The sequence below is a fragment of the Nuphar pumila genome, chromosome 8, assembly GCF_984573655.1.
Source record: "Nuphar pumila chromosome 8, dmNupPumi1.hap1.1, whole genome shotgun sequence".
Lineage (NCBI taxonomy): Eukaryota > Viridiplantae > Streptophyta > Magnoliopsida > Nymphaeales > Nymphaeaceae > Nuphar > Nuphar pumila.
Window position 1 is genome coordinate 107,859,466 of NC_143256.1, and position 15,709 is coordinate 107,875,174.

The 15,709-nt window shown below is 38.9% G+C and overlaps 1 protein-coding gene across 4 annotated transcripts in view; it reads left to right on the plus strand.

Annotated features, from left to right (window-relative positions):
- Positions 1 to 5,616, plus strand: part of PWP2 (periodic tryptophan protein 2) — a 31,444-nt gene extending 25,828 nt beyond the window's left edge. The window contains exons 6-8 of one of the 4 annotated variants that reach the window (XM_090016340.1): positions 2,223 to 2,450; positions 3,586 to 3,758; positions 5,160 to 5,616. In XM_090016340.1, the coding sequence (XP_089872466.1) occupies positions 2,223 to 2,450; positions 3,586 to 3,756 (399 nt within the window). In that variant the 3' untranslated portion in view covers positions 3,757 to 3,758; positions 5,160 to 5,616. Of the gene's footprint in view, positions 1 to 2,222; positions 2,451 to 3,585; positions 3,764 to 5,159 lie in introns of those variants that run through there. The other 3 variants (XM_090016341.1, XM_090016342.1, XR_016433811.1) reach the window with 3 other exon arrangements.
- The last annotated feature ends 10,093 nt before the right edge of the window (positions 5,617 to 15,709 follow it).

Consider the following 15,709-nt stretch of genomic DNA (forward strand, 5'->3'; position numbering starts at 1 on the left):
TGCAGCCAGCATGTTGTACATGCTATACACATATTTTCTTGTGGTCGGATCGGCAAGCATGCTGAAAATATTTATTTTTAATCATTGGTCGACCCCTGTACATGAAATTGATCATGGACATGGATCAACTCCAGTTGTTGGCTCAATAGAAATTTTCTGCATAGTTGTTTGAATACATTAAATGGGTTATGTATATGCTTAAGGTTGATATATATATATTCTTTTTGAGATGATCCATAAACCTAATTTTGGATTGATCAACTTGTAATTTTGCATATCATACGCATGAATCTGAAATTTATTTGATGTTGGTATAACTGTGATCATATGCATGTTTGGTTGTTTATTCATGAAATTGATCATAATAATGTGTTCTGCAAGCATCTATTCACATGCGTATGCGTTGGATTCAAGTGTATTCATTTTGTGTGTTTTAATGGACATTGTGAACTTGTTTGAAAACGACTGTGTTGCATGTTCACTGAAATTTTCCAAGATACATAAATCACTTTTGAGATGTGTTGGTGGTCAGATGTGAACCACTGCGGGCCGTGTATGCCGGGAGATGTGTTGCTCAAATTGTTGTAGATTTTATTTATGCATTGCAAAATTTATTTTTGAAAATTTATTGGTTTTTCAAAATTAATTGCACTTTTAAATTGAGTGGGCTAGGGCCCGAAATTGATTTTGCATGTTGATTTACAAAACGATTTTTATATAAAGAACTTAAAATTATTTAAAAGGTAAAAGAGACTAAATATTGTAATTAATTTCTTGCTTATTGTCCCTTCCATAGTGTGAGAATCTTGGATGGCGGTCTTGGGAGACCGTGAGGATAGTAAAACTCATGTGCGATTGTGACCATGAACCCAATATGGTGGTTCACCTCCCAGCTACAGTTTTAGGGGAACTCAACCACTTTGCCTAGGGGTGTTGTTGTTGACTCAGCTGTAGTTATTGGTATATCAAGAAATTGGCGTCAGTAAACGTTGATTTCTCTAATGTCCTAGCATTAGATGTTGATTTTTAATATTCCGATGGATGGTGTTGATTCCTGATATCGATCGATGAACAAGTGTAGAACCCAATAATAAAATAAAAATTGTGTGCTAAGCTACAACTGAGAACCTAACTTGTATTTCGAAAATTTGTGCTCGTTTTGAGTTTCCACCGGTTTAAAGAAAATTAAAAATTAAACTTGTATGCATTTAATAGAGACATGCATGCAAAAGCAATTCTGATAAATAACTTAATAAGTTATTTATTTTTTGTGCATTTGATCATGAATATTTTACTGTTCAGCATTAGTTCATGCATTTATGCTTATTTTGTTTTGCATGATACTTGTTACTGCATGATATTTGGTTAAATGCTTAAATGGTAAGTTGATTGTAGTAAGTTAACTCTTTGTGATATTCCCATGAAATTTATGCATGAATTTGTTATGCTATTTCTTTACTGTTTTGATTTGTAGAGGAGACCTTGGTTCTTACCTATTTTCTTAAAACTGTTTTAAAGACACGAATGCGCGGTGATGTCCTGACTAGCTAGCTGGAGACTACGAGCTGTGTGACTATTTTCTGGTTTCTGAGAGGGTGGCTCATATTGAGATAGACGATTTTTTGTGTCTTAGACTATTTGACATTTTCATTAATTAATAAAGTTTGATTTATTCTTCCTTTGATTTAATGCTCATATTGGTTTGTGGTTTGGTATATTAAATCTGCGAGACCCCGGATCCGTGGGTCATAATTGTTAAAAAAAGAAAATTTTACTATTTTAAGAGGGTCAGTTGGGGTCGTTACACATTATAAATTGAAAAATAGCACCTTGAAATGGAAAGCAGCAGATAAAATCACTTTCTGGAATATTTTTTTTCCACACTCCTCGTAGAAGTTGAGCTTTCCTACAGGATGTCAGGGCATCTGCATATCTTTTCTTTTGTTTTATGATAACCAAGCTAGGGGTCACCCAAAATTGGTGCTTGACCTGAGACCTGTTGGTTAAAATAGTATTGCTCCACCAAATCCATCTGTAGACTTATTATGCTGCATATTCAAATCTATTCTACCTGCCATGGAACATAAATTGATATTGGAGGTTCTTGAAAGACGCATTGTTGTCTACTGTTGTTTTTAGCTCTATGAAAGTTCTAAAAGTAAAATATTTTTTTCGCATTAAAATCTGTGATAATATTTTATTTGTTTTGATGTTCTCAACAGGCAGTCGAGGAGGCCCTCAAAACAAACCAGAATTTAAGGGCATTGGTGATCAGCCTAAGACTGAACGAAGACAGTCTTATCAAGAAATGCATTCTTTCTGTGGGCCCATTGGATGTCTCTGCAGTTGCTGCATCTGTCCCTTTTAAGTATATGCAGAGGTTAATGGAGGCTATTGCTGAGCTTTTGGAAACCTCAGCTCATCTAGAGTTCCTCCTTAGGTGGTGCCAGGTTAGTTTGTTGGTAACTACCTTTCTCTTTTCTGCATTTCCTTTTCTGTCTATTTGAATATATAATCTTCTATCTACCAGATGTGTTCTATTTAGTAATTCTTGTGAAGCTACTCATGATCCATTTGATATCTCATGGATTGGGCCCTGTATGTATGATCTTCACAGTTTATTTGGTAAAAGACATGTTTTGAGTTAGTGATTATGATGTGTAAAACAGGACTTTTTAAGTACTTAAATATCGATGGCTTTGGTGTTATATCTAAACAATTTGAAAAGCATCTTTCTTAATGAGCAAACCATAATAAACACATATATGGGGTTAGATTGAGTAGATAAATTTTATACCTCTGATTTTTGACTAGATAGTATGCTAACTCTCTTTCTGACACACACACATTATGGAACTATTGAAACAATGTTGATTGTGTCCGACACTGGTTTGACTGTGTCCATGAAGTGTCCTAGTGTGTGTCGAATGGCGTGCCATGTCAACATGTGGTATACATGCTAAGTAAAGTTTCTATATGACATAGATCAGATCAATAAAAAAAATCTACAACTATGATCTTTGAAGGGTCTCACAAGTGACCAAATGAAATGGTGGCAGGATAATCCTTGCTCTGTGTGTCTCTCTCTCTCGATATGTATATACACACACACACACACACACACACTCCCAAGTACTGGGAACATATGTTTTTTTTAAGAATTTTTGGGGGCAAAAAGTCTATTACAACTGGTTAACATCTACAAGAAGCTACGGGTATGCAGGCAAATGCATACACACATAGGCTAAGGGATAGAATATTTTGCATCTTGACAGGTCATAAAATCATTACTTTAGTGGTGTTTCATTCAAAGAGTTTTGTTTGGAAAACAATGTGAGTGCACCTACCGACTTTCATGAGTTAGACAATAAAAACGACTTTGTAAAATTACAGAAAATTGTCCAAGTTCATGGCATTTTTTTGTTTGAAGATTTAATTTGACCTTTCTAATGTAAGCTCCATCAAGCTATATGCAAAAAGCTCTACAAAGAATGAGTGTCTGTTGTATCTCTGTGTTAAAAATGTGATTCTAGCACATGGAATATAGCTCATTTTTATTGCTGTGTGATGTTTTGATTGATGCAGGAGCTTTGTAAAGCCCATGGTAACTCTATTCAACAAAATTCTAGGGGCCTTCTCCCAACTTTAAGATCCTTGCAAAAGGCGGTCACTAGACTGCACCAAGATCTTGCTGATACATGCTCCTCCAATGAGTATTTGCTTCAATACTTATGCTCAACTGGATCTGTCAAGTGACGGTAAGGTTAGAACTCTATATATGAAAATAGCACTGTTATTTATATTTTATGAATTTTGTATTTTCTCTTGCAATTGTTTCTGACCTTCTGAAAACTATATCATATCCCTATCTATAAAAATAAGCATCGTTCAAGTTTTAGTTGTATGTTGAAGTGGTGAAATAAAACTCATAAAGCCAAAACTATGTTAATGGGGACAACACATAAAGATGACAATACAACTCTAAAATAATTGAATGTTCATTTTTTAATAATATTCATTTAAAAATTCTTATTTTTGTGTGTATAATCTTTCAAATCTTATGCTGTGACACTATGATTCCTACAGTTGATGTAGGTGCAATAATCTCACATTATTGCAACTAGATGCTTGGGATGCTTAGAGATTTCTATTTTGCTGAGAATCCCATGAAAAATGTCCCTGCTGGATCAGAGTGCTTGAATGGGCGATCTTGGGAGACATCAGTGCAGTTAGCTCCCTTGTGCTGGAGGGCTTGTCCATTGTTTAGGCATGCGAGACTCTGATGGGCTGACAAGACTGTCATGCCTTCATGCACATCCCTTCATGTTTCTCTTGGCTTAGTTGGATTTTTAATTTATTAATTTATTTGGACATATTAACTTTGTATTTGTTGGTTATGGTTGAATTTTTTTAGTATCTTTTATCTTAAAAGGTGTGTAGTTGAAAAACTTTCTTTTACCCAGACAACAATTAGGAAAAATGTCATGTCTAGTGCATAAAGAGATATGTAACCCTAGTGCTTTGTGCATGTTTGTGTGGGCGTGCACTTGCATACACATAGAGCTATGTCACATAGGTGCGGATGCGGATGCGGCACTTTAAAAAAACTTGGGTGCGGGAGTGTGTATATATATATTAACAGTTTTAAGTTAACACTGTGTATTTGTGTGCATTTATGTATATATATATATATATATATAGATAAAAATGGACTTGATTAGGGTTAATTGAATCTACTTTTGGATAGAAATGGACCTCAGTGTGGTTGCTTCACCTAACACAAAGGAAGTTGTGTCCAAGTGTCGCACCCGCCTGGGTGCGGGTGCGGTGCCCTGTTAAAAGAGTCAGTGTGACAGACGTAGAACTTTCTAAATTGTTCTTGTAGGCAACATAATGAAAGTTCTATCTATAAAGCATGGGAAATTTTTTTATTATGATACAAGTGTGATCTATGACTTTCAAGTGATACACTGACATTCCATATGTCAAACGAATATGTTAATGTTTAAAACATCCATATCCAATGAATAATCCTTTCAAAACCTACCTTAGTAGCTCTTATGGATTCATTAGTTGCATGAAGCAAGGGAACCACAAGTAGCATTTGCTAATGAATCCAGGAAACAGATGAATAACTGTATATTGGGTTTATTCTGCAGGCAGTTGGCTATATGGAAAGCCAATGATGCTATATTAGTGGGGGAAAGGTCCAAAATGCAGAGGAAGCAAGCTAAATGCAGCCTTCTTACATTTTGCCGACTTTGCTAAGTCTTTATTTAATGCATTGGTGCAGCGTGGAAGGAGCGACCTTCTTTCTATATATCCACAGGAGACTCGAGAGCATCCGATAAATATCTTCATCCATCACATGCTAATTGATTTTTCATTATTTTGGGAGCTTGACTACAGTGAAGGGTCATGCTGATAGGATGGTCCTGTGCCTACATGCCAGGAATCAGTTTTGGGCATCAATGAACCCAAGGCAAGTGGGATAGTAAATTAATGGTCTGGGTGGATTTTTGTAGTGAATGAGAATAGTGACTTGTCCTATTGTATTACTACTATTTCAATACTCTGAAGTATCATATTATTGATTCGATTGCTCTGCACATGATATAATCCTCTGGATATTGAGTAGACCACCAAGTCAATTTTGAAAAGAACTATTCAAGGAGCCTTTTGACATACGTTGGGAGCTTTGAGAACACCAGAGTTTTAAACTTTTAAAATTATGGTGAAACACATTAGGTTTGATCAGTTGTGCTGCATCCTTCTTTCTCTCCAACTTCTATATCTATTTACAAACTTGATTCCTGCATGGGGATGCGTAGCCTTAGCTTGCTTTATTCGTGCTTTTATACGCACAATCTATGTTATGAGCCACATAAGGTGAGCGTCATGGTAAGTAGGTAACTGGGGGACATCATACAAATCCTAATTCTATGCCCGTTTGCTTGCTTCATGTGTAGTTCTTGAGCCACAATTTAGATCTCTCTCTCTCTCTCTCACACACACACACACACACGCGCACACACACACACACACATGGTGAAGCACTGCGTTCTAGCAGAGATACATCCTTCTCCAGAGTGTGTTTGTGTGTTGTGTGCACGTGCGCATGTGCATGCACGTGCTGTAGTGGGGTGTATGCGTGCATGCACGTGCACGTGCTGTAGTGGACCACATTTAATGACCACTGGCCTACTGTGGTAGTTACGGCCCCTAGGAATTGGCTTGCCTATGACCACAAAAAAAAAAGATTTAGTTTTGACTTTGCATCCTCTCCCCAACCTAATAATGTAACAGCAACAGCATTAAACTATTTTCACATGGCCTTTTGGTTGCATTTCACTTTCCCCATTGTTTATTCGGCAAGGTGTTTTCTACGAACCTTCTGCTTTGCTGAGGCAACACTTTATCTATGCCTTTTGTCATTTTTTGCTTCCTTTTTTCCTTCCCTTCTATGATTATCATTTTGCCAGATTTTACGCCATCATCAATAATTTGAGGCTGGGCCAGCATGGTGTTAAATAGCACGTACTACATACCCAATGAATTCATTGCTTGCCTATTTACTACAATGGTATACCATGATGACTTAGGGGGCTACACCAATGCCATCATGCCTTGTCATACATGCATGGTGCGGGCCCATCTACCAGTAGGCCTTGTGTTGCCCATACCTCCGTAGGAGTTTGGTGGTGGATGCAGGATGCCCATGGATGATGTTGATAGCACATTTTTTTATCCAAACAGTGGCCGTTATTATTACCATGCCAAGTTTGAAAAACATTTTATGCAACACGCCCACATTGGTGGGTTGGTCCAGAAGATTCTCATATGCATTCACCATTGTTGGGGCCCTTCATGTCAAAATCCACTGGCCCAGGAAGGAAAATGAATGCACCACCCATTCAACAATTATGTAATGTTAAGTCTAAATCGGTGTTTAAATCGTTCCGAAAGGGGGCTCTTTCTGCAGAAACAGCCATGTTTCTATGGGACCCACCATGCAATACAAGAAACAGGTGATTTTTTTCGTGTGGAAAACCTCCCCCAACAAGTCTACGGATTACCGTGCAACACACACCCTCTAGTGGTGAAATTGAGGCAGGCTCAATCTCTAAGTGAATTTGTGGACCTGGTTTACAGTATATTCTCTTTTAGACACATCATATTCTTGTTTAGATGGACCTTCTTCATGAGCTCCATTTCTCTTTTAATGCCAAGCTAAAGCTAAAAATTGGTGTGATCACAATCTTTCTTCCTTTATCTATTTGTTCAGAATGCCTTCCTTTTATCTTTTTTGCTCATAATCTTTCTTCCTTTTATCATTTTTGCTCATAATCTTCATCTCTTTGTTCAGTTTTTTTTTAGTAATTATTCCTCATTTTTGCCATTTCACTTCTAGTTCTTACGGGAAATGGTTACGTACTTGAATAGCATTCGTTAATTTTCTATTGATACTATTCATAATCATCTGATAAGAAACTTATTAAGGAACCTATCCCCAAGTTATTGTCCTAGATTTGGACCATCACCATGCATCCGGGCAATGCACTATCTCTTCTTGTCACATTCCTAATGATCAACATCATATAGGATGCATGACTTTTCTTTTTTTGAAAATGCCTTTCAATTAGAGACATCCACTTACCACCTAACAGGTTGGTAGCTTGTGTCTATTTTACAGGTGATGTCTTTATCATATTTACTGTTCGTATCATAGAGTTCATGCATCCAAACACGGTTAATGTTGTTACCTATCTTAACCTTACCTTCTTCCTCATGCACCTTCCCACCAAACGAGAGAGAGAGAGAGAGAGAGAGAGAGAGAGAGAGAGAGAGAGAGAGAGAGAGAGAGAGAGAGAGAACTGAATTGCATGTTGGTCTTTTTCAAGGTGGATAAAGATCTGTTATAGCATTCTTCTTGTTAATAAATTGACTACAGTTTAGTGTTTGAATGTAGGGCTGGTAAACCAGCTGAGCAAAGCTGGCATGCTTTGAATCTAACATTTTTCACGTAAAAATTAATTTTTGTTATAGGTTTTGGTGCATTCTGACCCATTAATTTTAGAGTTCTTTAAAACATGGATAAAAATCTCTTAATTTTATATTGTTCTCCACCAGAGAACGTTACGAATATTGCATTTATAGCACTAAATTCTCAAAACATCCAATGCAATATTGTAAATCAATGGGCCTACTAGATAATATGGTACCAAAAATAAGCGCACCCCCTCCTCCGCCCACCCCACACCCATAGAGGTGGGCATCGGGCTGGCCCGGGCCGGGTTTTGGCCCGGCTCTTAACAGGCTCAGGTTTGAAGAGAGGCCCATGGTTGGGCCCATTAGCCCAACTGGCCAATGTGAAGCGGGTCAGGTCTGGCCCAACCCGCCCCGGTCTAAACCCATTTGTAAGTTTTTTTTTTTATAAAATTAATACAATAATTCGTAGAATATAAAAAAAATCAATTAAATGAAAAAACATAAAATTAATAACTAGTAATGGTTGCCCATTCTTAAAATTAACAAAAAATGAATTAAATATAATAGTTAATTTATAAAAAATTTAATAAATAACACAGGCCCATCGGGCCGGCCCGGTAGCCCACAGGTTGGGCTAGGCTCGGCCCACTTTTATAACAGGCTGACTTTTGGACCAGTACCTTACGGGCCCGAGCCTAAAATTATGGCCCAAACCCAGCTCATGATGGGCGGGTTGCCCCACCCTTACACACACACACACCCTGTACTCATGAACAAGAAGTTCATTTCTTTGTTATTATAATTTATTTGAAGAAAAAATTATCTAAAAATTTTTTGTGAGCATAATTATTCCCCTTTTCTCTCTTAAAAAATACACATTTTTTTCCAATGAGCAATCTCAGTCTTGGCTCAGGCTCAGTTTGACAAAGCCGGGCTCAAGTTCGAGTTTGTATCGTGCAAAAACATGCTAAGATTGAGCTCGACAAGCTTGTTCTCACTTCCTGACCAGGCCTACCACCAGGGTGGAAGAATGCTCTTTGCCAAGGACTCACGCTCTGCCTCATGCCAGTCAAAACGGATTAAACCTGGCCAGGTTGACTGGAACAGCCAGAAGCAAAAGAAAAAAAAAAAAGACGCTCGCTCACACGTCACCATCAAGCCTCGACCAGACACGGCCGATTTTGATCCCCCAAACAGCTCTACGTGTCAAAATCATACGTGTTGTGTCAAGACGTCACCATGATGTCACAACGGATCTTCGCTTAAAAAGCCATTGAAGGCGGAGATTCTTCCGGACACGTGTCGACAAAATAGTGGTCAGCAAGATATTTGCACAATCTAGGAGGACGCCTCCGTTGGATTTGCTTGTCTCAGCGCACGTCGCCTGGCCACGTGGACGCTGTCGGAGGTGGCAAGGGGCAGATATTGGCGAATTTATCCCTATCTCTCGTAAGAATGACAAGAGTGTCCATCAGGGTTTCCAGCTGGCCTCGTGTGCTATATATTAAGTTGACGAGTACGACCTTCTCCTTTTGATCTTATGACAATGTACATAGTGAGTTTAGATTTGGCCTTTCGTTGGCCTATTTGGGTTCACCCAAACATGGCAAGCCTGTTTCCACCAAGGTCCACGATCTTATAGGTCAAATGAGCTTCAGTGGGTCTGGTCAGTACGTGCTCGAGCCGACCAGCGCTATCGACCAAAGTTCGCTATGTCCTTTGAGACCAACACTAAGGGGTTGTTCAAATGCCTTCACTAAGTTGAAGGAACATCTTGAGTTCAATACCTATGTGCACACCCTTCCCCTGAAGCTGGGTGTACTTTCTGGTGGGCAAGCCAGATCAGATGTTCTGTAAATGACATACTTACCATCCATTGCTCCAATCCCACAATCCTTGTATAAGTTGTGTGAGCCCACCAAAAAGTTAATGATGACGACAACATTGGCAGCCATAATGGTAAGCATTGATCACCATAATGGATGGCAAATCACCTTGCCAAAGTGATTTGGAAGTTCACTTGATGCCAGCCCAAGGCAAGTTGGGTGTTTTTACACCAATGACCTTGGTGAGTGGTGATTTTTTTCAAAAAAAAAAAAAAAACTGTACCTGATGTTAGCTTAAAAAATGAATACGGTCTATCAGTTTCTCAAAGATCAAAATTCAGTGTTTGAAATTCATTGGGGGTTTGATCTGGGTCTACATGTCAAATCTTGTCTCTCAAATATGTGAACCATGCTACCTAAGTCGTTCAGAAAATGATCGTGCTATCCACGAAATTTGGTGCGTTCACTCAAATACCTACTAATTCGCTAAAATTCTTCGCCTATCAAAAAACATCGATTTTCAACTTTGATTTTCAACTTTTATTGAACCATTTTACCATTCACAGGTGTTTTGCACAGACTTGTGACATTCACAACAAGATAATGCGAATCTCCTACCCAAAGTGGATCCACACTTTTATGAGGATTACCAACAAATGTTTGGTGGTCAGCGTATCTTTAGTGCGCATCTCTCTTGAGAGATTCATAGCTTGTTACAACACACTTGAGGAGATCTGTAATCATTACATCATTATGAATTCATTCACTCGTTCTTAGAAACTCAACAACTATTAAATGCATAACTGAGAATATGCTCATCTATTAATCTCAGACGTGACATTATATACACTAACTCTTAGACAAAGACATTTTCCATTCAAACTTTCACAATTGTTTAGGGTTTTGCAGCATGGTGGGTTTGTAGTACCAATCCCCAATCCGATTATCAATGTTGATTTTCTTAATCCCTATCATTTCTCAGCGGGGCCACCAATGTTCCTGCATGACATTCATTCCTCTTTCAACACTCTAGCGACACATCATGGACAAGTTTTTTGGCCGATAAGCACATTGTCTACATATTTTTTTAAACAAATTTTGTTTAATTAGAATGCTAATAATTCTTTCTCATGTTGCTTCTTCCTTAATGACACCCTTCCACCCAGGTGCCCTAACCTTAGTTAGTTAAAAAATCATGAGGAAAATGCTTAGATGTCCGTCGAAAAGAAGAGTTCAACAAAAACCCCGGTTGTTCTATCTAGTGCACATGGAAGCTAGGTTATTATTTTGCAGTTATTTTGTTATTTTCACATTTAATGTTTTTTATGAGTGAACACTCAAATGAATGAACACTGCAAATACATTTTTCATTTGGAGGTTGTGCCTCATATTTTGGCAAAAATTGCTAAAATGATTGGATGAACCATCGTATGCTCATGTTTATATAAAATTGACTGAGTGCATTGAAAGGCCGGCTATGCCATGAGTGGTGCAACTTTTTGATAAAGTATTTTTAAAAGATATTTTTTAATAAAATCGCTCGTGTAAACTGTGCATTAAATTATAAAAACCGGCTCACACTAGGATGAGATATGAGTTGAACTCAGGGAACAGAATGAACAACTTTGTATTCTACAGAAATGCAGTCTTTATTGTCTTAAAATAAAAATAATTAACTAATTAAAAGCAGAGGATTCAAAAAAATAATAAATAGGCCTTATTACAAACCTACTTAAAAGTAAATGGCCCTAAAATTAAAAGAAAAGAAAAAAAATAAACAAAGAGCCTTCTGTTGCATGTGGTCTAGTCCCTTGATATGCACTGCTTTAGCTGAGTCCAAGAGCTATTGGTATTTGATATTTAAGTGTCTTACATTCATTGCTTTGCATTTCTGAGGGCTCTTTTTGAAGGGCTCGATGGGCCTTTTTCACCTGCAAACGCTTCCCTACAAAGCACAAAAAAAACAAAACAAAACAAACAAATACACTATTTCTAAAACGAAGGTTAGTCATATAAAAAAAACAAGAATCAAACTAACTATTCTAACAAACTTATAACAAACTACTAGTCGCGATTCAAGAACACATTAACTCTAAAATCAACTAGTAATAAAGAAAATTGTTAGATAAATAAATAAATAAAAAACATCTAATTTAGTATTAAACTCTAAACTAATTCAATAATGCTAATAGACTAATGTTGAATTGTCACCGTAACAAAGTAATAAATAAAACAAAATCTATCATAAAATAAACTATACACTAACTAAGCCTAACATCAAAGTCTAAGGCAAACTAGTTAAACAAAAAGATTGAATCAAACGTCCTAATCTAAATAACACAAAAAATTTAAAGCATGTTAACTAATTAACACTGCAATTCATATAATGATGAAAGGCCATGAACGACCAATGTTAATCACGCTGGAGTGCGTGATTAACAGTGTGTCTGATAAAATGCATGACAGACACTGCGTGTTTCACGTATGCTCAGCTTCACGCCAACAATGATAGCTCACATCGATATGATATTGGTGTGTATGTGCACGCTATAAAAAAAATATGTTGAAAACTTTTATGATGCACGGTACACTGCAGCTTGCACCCACTTGTGTATTTCACAAAGATGCATACCGTAATGTCTAGTTCATGCTATTCATGGTTCCACGACAAAAAGAAAGAACGACCACGTGCTAAGACCCAAGTTAGGTCGATCAAGAACTCCAGGCTGAAACACGCAAATCTGTCGGATTAATGTATTTTAATCATATCCAATCACACATAGGTCTGTAGATCGACACTGAGCTGCTCGGATAAACAATGAAAACATTGAAGTGATCAACTTGCGTTTTATTGATGCACACAGATCCAAACAAACCTGCATCACGATTGCTAATCACGCAGGCTCGTTTGGATGCCAAAGATAACACATTATGCTGCATTTTCTAAAAAACAATGAATATTAACCGAAAACCAACCACACAAAACTATTTATGATGCACATAATCGAACTTACTATGCAGAAAATGAAAATATTAAAATAAGGTTATTCTATATGAAATAATGCTGCTCAAATAAACTATGATGGATGCCATGAATCTAAACTAATCAATTAGATGAGGAAGAAGAAACATACCTCATGATTCGCTTTTGATGGAGGGGTTGAGAAAAAGAATCGGTTGCTCTTGTGGTTGAACGTGTACTCCAACGATGAGGCAAAAAGCACCAGCGATAACATAGATCAGAAGAACGACAAAATCAAGGTTGAAGAAGAGAAGAAGTGAGGGAGAACTGATGATCAAACAAAATTCAAGAGGGAAGAACGAAGTGGAGAGGGAGAGAAAGGAGCATGTGTTTTTTCCAAGGGAGGACACTCCCTCTGTCTTGAAAAAGACTATTTATACTATAAAAAAATTAGGTTAAAACAAAAATTTCTAAAAACTCCTATTTAATTTTCAAAAATTTTAAAAACTACCTTGCTAAAAACTAATTTTCAGAAATACTCAATCCTAAACTAATTAAAATATGAATCAAAGACTCATAAACTAATTAAAACAAGTAGGGAAGGTTGAAATTGACATTTTCTTTATTTTTAATTTTAATATAGTTTTTCGAAAAATGTTGACAAGAATGGGTTCTTAATTAATTTTTTTGACTGATCATGCATAAAAATATGTATCTAAAATACAGAAATTATGCATGATCAGTGACCACAAACATGGGTGTCTAATCTACTGCACAAAAAATGTAACTACTATAAACAAATGCCAAGAGTTCTAAGATCAATGTGCTTCTAAGCTATTGGGGAATGTGAAATGGCCACATGAGAGGAGGGAAGTAGCCGAACAAGAACAAGTGTATGATGAGACTCCTGATGAAGACACAATTGTGGTTAATAGAAAAGTCTGTAGTGCCCCTAAGTTTGAGAAAACATTGGTCGGTACCTTTGCACAATAAGAGGAAACTTCAATGTACACAAGTGCATAGAATGTTAGAATGAAAAATAAGCCCTCTAGTTTAAGGAAGCATGTATGTGAAGAGGAACCCAAAATAATGATGCATCAGTTCTAGTGGAATGGTGTCCATGATTGATACCAAAATCTAACTAAGAATCAAAAGATTCGATTAAATGCCATGCATTTCAAACAAATTTTAAAAGTTAAGCTGTGGAGGATCACCTATCCTCTTGTATATGCCATTATACATCTTTGGAATCTAACCACCAACACCTTCCAATTCCTTAGATTTGAGCTCACCCTGACTCTGGAGGATGTTGTATGCATAACATGATTATGTCACTGGATGCCTGTCAATGCATCGAGGTTTAGTAATTTTTAACACTTGTATCAAATGTTATTGAAAACAACCAATAATGTTGTAATAACCAGAAAAAAATCAATCATCCCGGACTCGGGTCAGATCCGGATCCGTGCCCCGTAAGAAGACGGTTATCGGTAGGCCGTAAGGGCCTACCGAGCAGCGCCGCTCCCCCCTTTTTTCTGCTTATAAATGAAGCAGGCGGGGGGGGGGGGGGGTGGAAAGCATCAAATGCTTTCCCCTCCTTGTCGCCTCTCCTCTCTCCGATGCTCCTTTTCCCCCTCTCGGCTCCCCCGATTTCCCTCTTCCTCTGTCTCCCCCTCCTCGCCGTCGTTGCCACCCATCGTCGCCGACACCCGCTACCCACCTCCATCCGGCACCGTCTGCTTTTGCCGACAACCTCTAGGTGAGTCCCCCTCTCCCTCGTCTTCCTGTTTCCCGCATGAGAGGGGGGAGCGAACCCCTCCGCCTGCGGCCTCGGCAGGAGGGGGGTGGTGGCTTCTGACAGAGGGGTTTCGCCCCCCTGCCTTGCGATTTTCAACAAGGGGCAAGCCCTCTGCCTTTTGGTGTCTTCCGACAAGGGGGTTTCGCCCCCTCTGCCTTGCGATTTCTGGCAGGGGGCGATCCCCCCTGCCTTGTGCTTTCAGACAGGAGGGCGAGCCCCCCTTCCTTGTGTTTTTGGCATAGAGTTTCACCCCCTGCCTTGTGCTTTCCGACAGGGGGTTTCACCCCCCTGCCTTGTGTTTTTTGGCAGGGGGTTTCGCCTCCCTGCCTTGTGCTTTCCGACAGAGGGCGAACACCCTGCTTTGTGTTTTCCAGCAGGGGGCAAGCCCCCTGCCCTCTTGTGTTTTTCGACAGGGGGCGAGCCCCCTGCCTTCTTGGGTTTTCTGTCAGGGGGTTTCAACCCCCTGCCTTGTGTCTTCCGGCATGAGGCGAGCCCCCCCTGCCTTATGTTTTCAGGCAGGGGGCGAACCCCTGCCTTCCTATGCCTTCCCGGCAGGGGGCGATCCCCCTGCCTTCTTAAGTGCTCGCTTCTTTTCTGTCGTATATAAGTTCAGACAAAACCTCTCCAGGCTGCGAAAATGTGTGACATATTCAAAGAAAGAAGAACTACCCTATTGGAGGTCGAGAAACTCCTGCATTTTCTGGCTCCTCTCGTGAGCTGGAAAACAAGCCGCATAGAACGCTTCTACGAACTGCTCCCAATCCACTGATTGATTGTCAAATTTTATTTCCCAGGTGGTCGCCCACCACCTTTCTGCATCTTTTCTGAGACGGTAAGTCCCAAAATCAACCTTACGATCATCTCCAACTTGCAAAACCTGGAATATAGGCTCTATTTCTCGGATCCAGTCTTCAGCAGCTTCAGGCGACGCTTTCCTGTCAAACGATGGCAGATTCCGACTTATAAACTATTTGTATGGTACCGCTGCTACCAGAACCTGGGCATGTACTCCCTGTCCCTGGGCGACCTATTAGATATGCTCGCCCATGTTCCTCATGGTTTCCGCTTGTCGTCCTACAACCTCTGTAAGGTTGTTCAAAGTCTCCATAAGGTCATCACACCTGGTGTGCCACG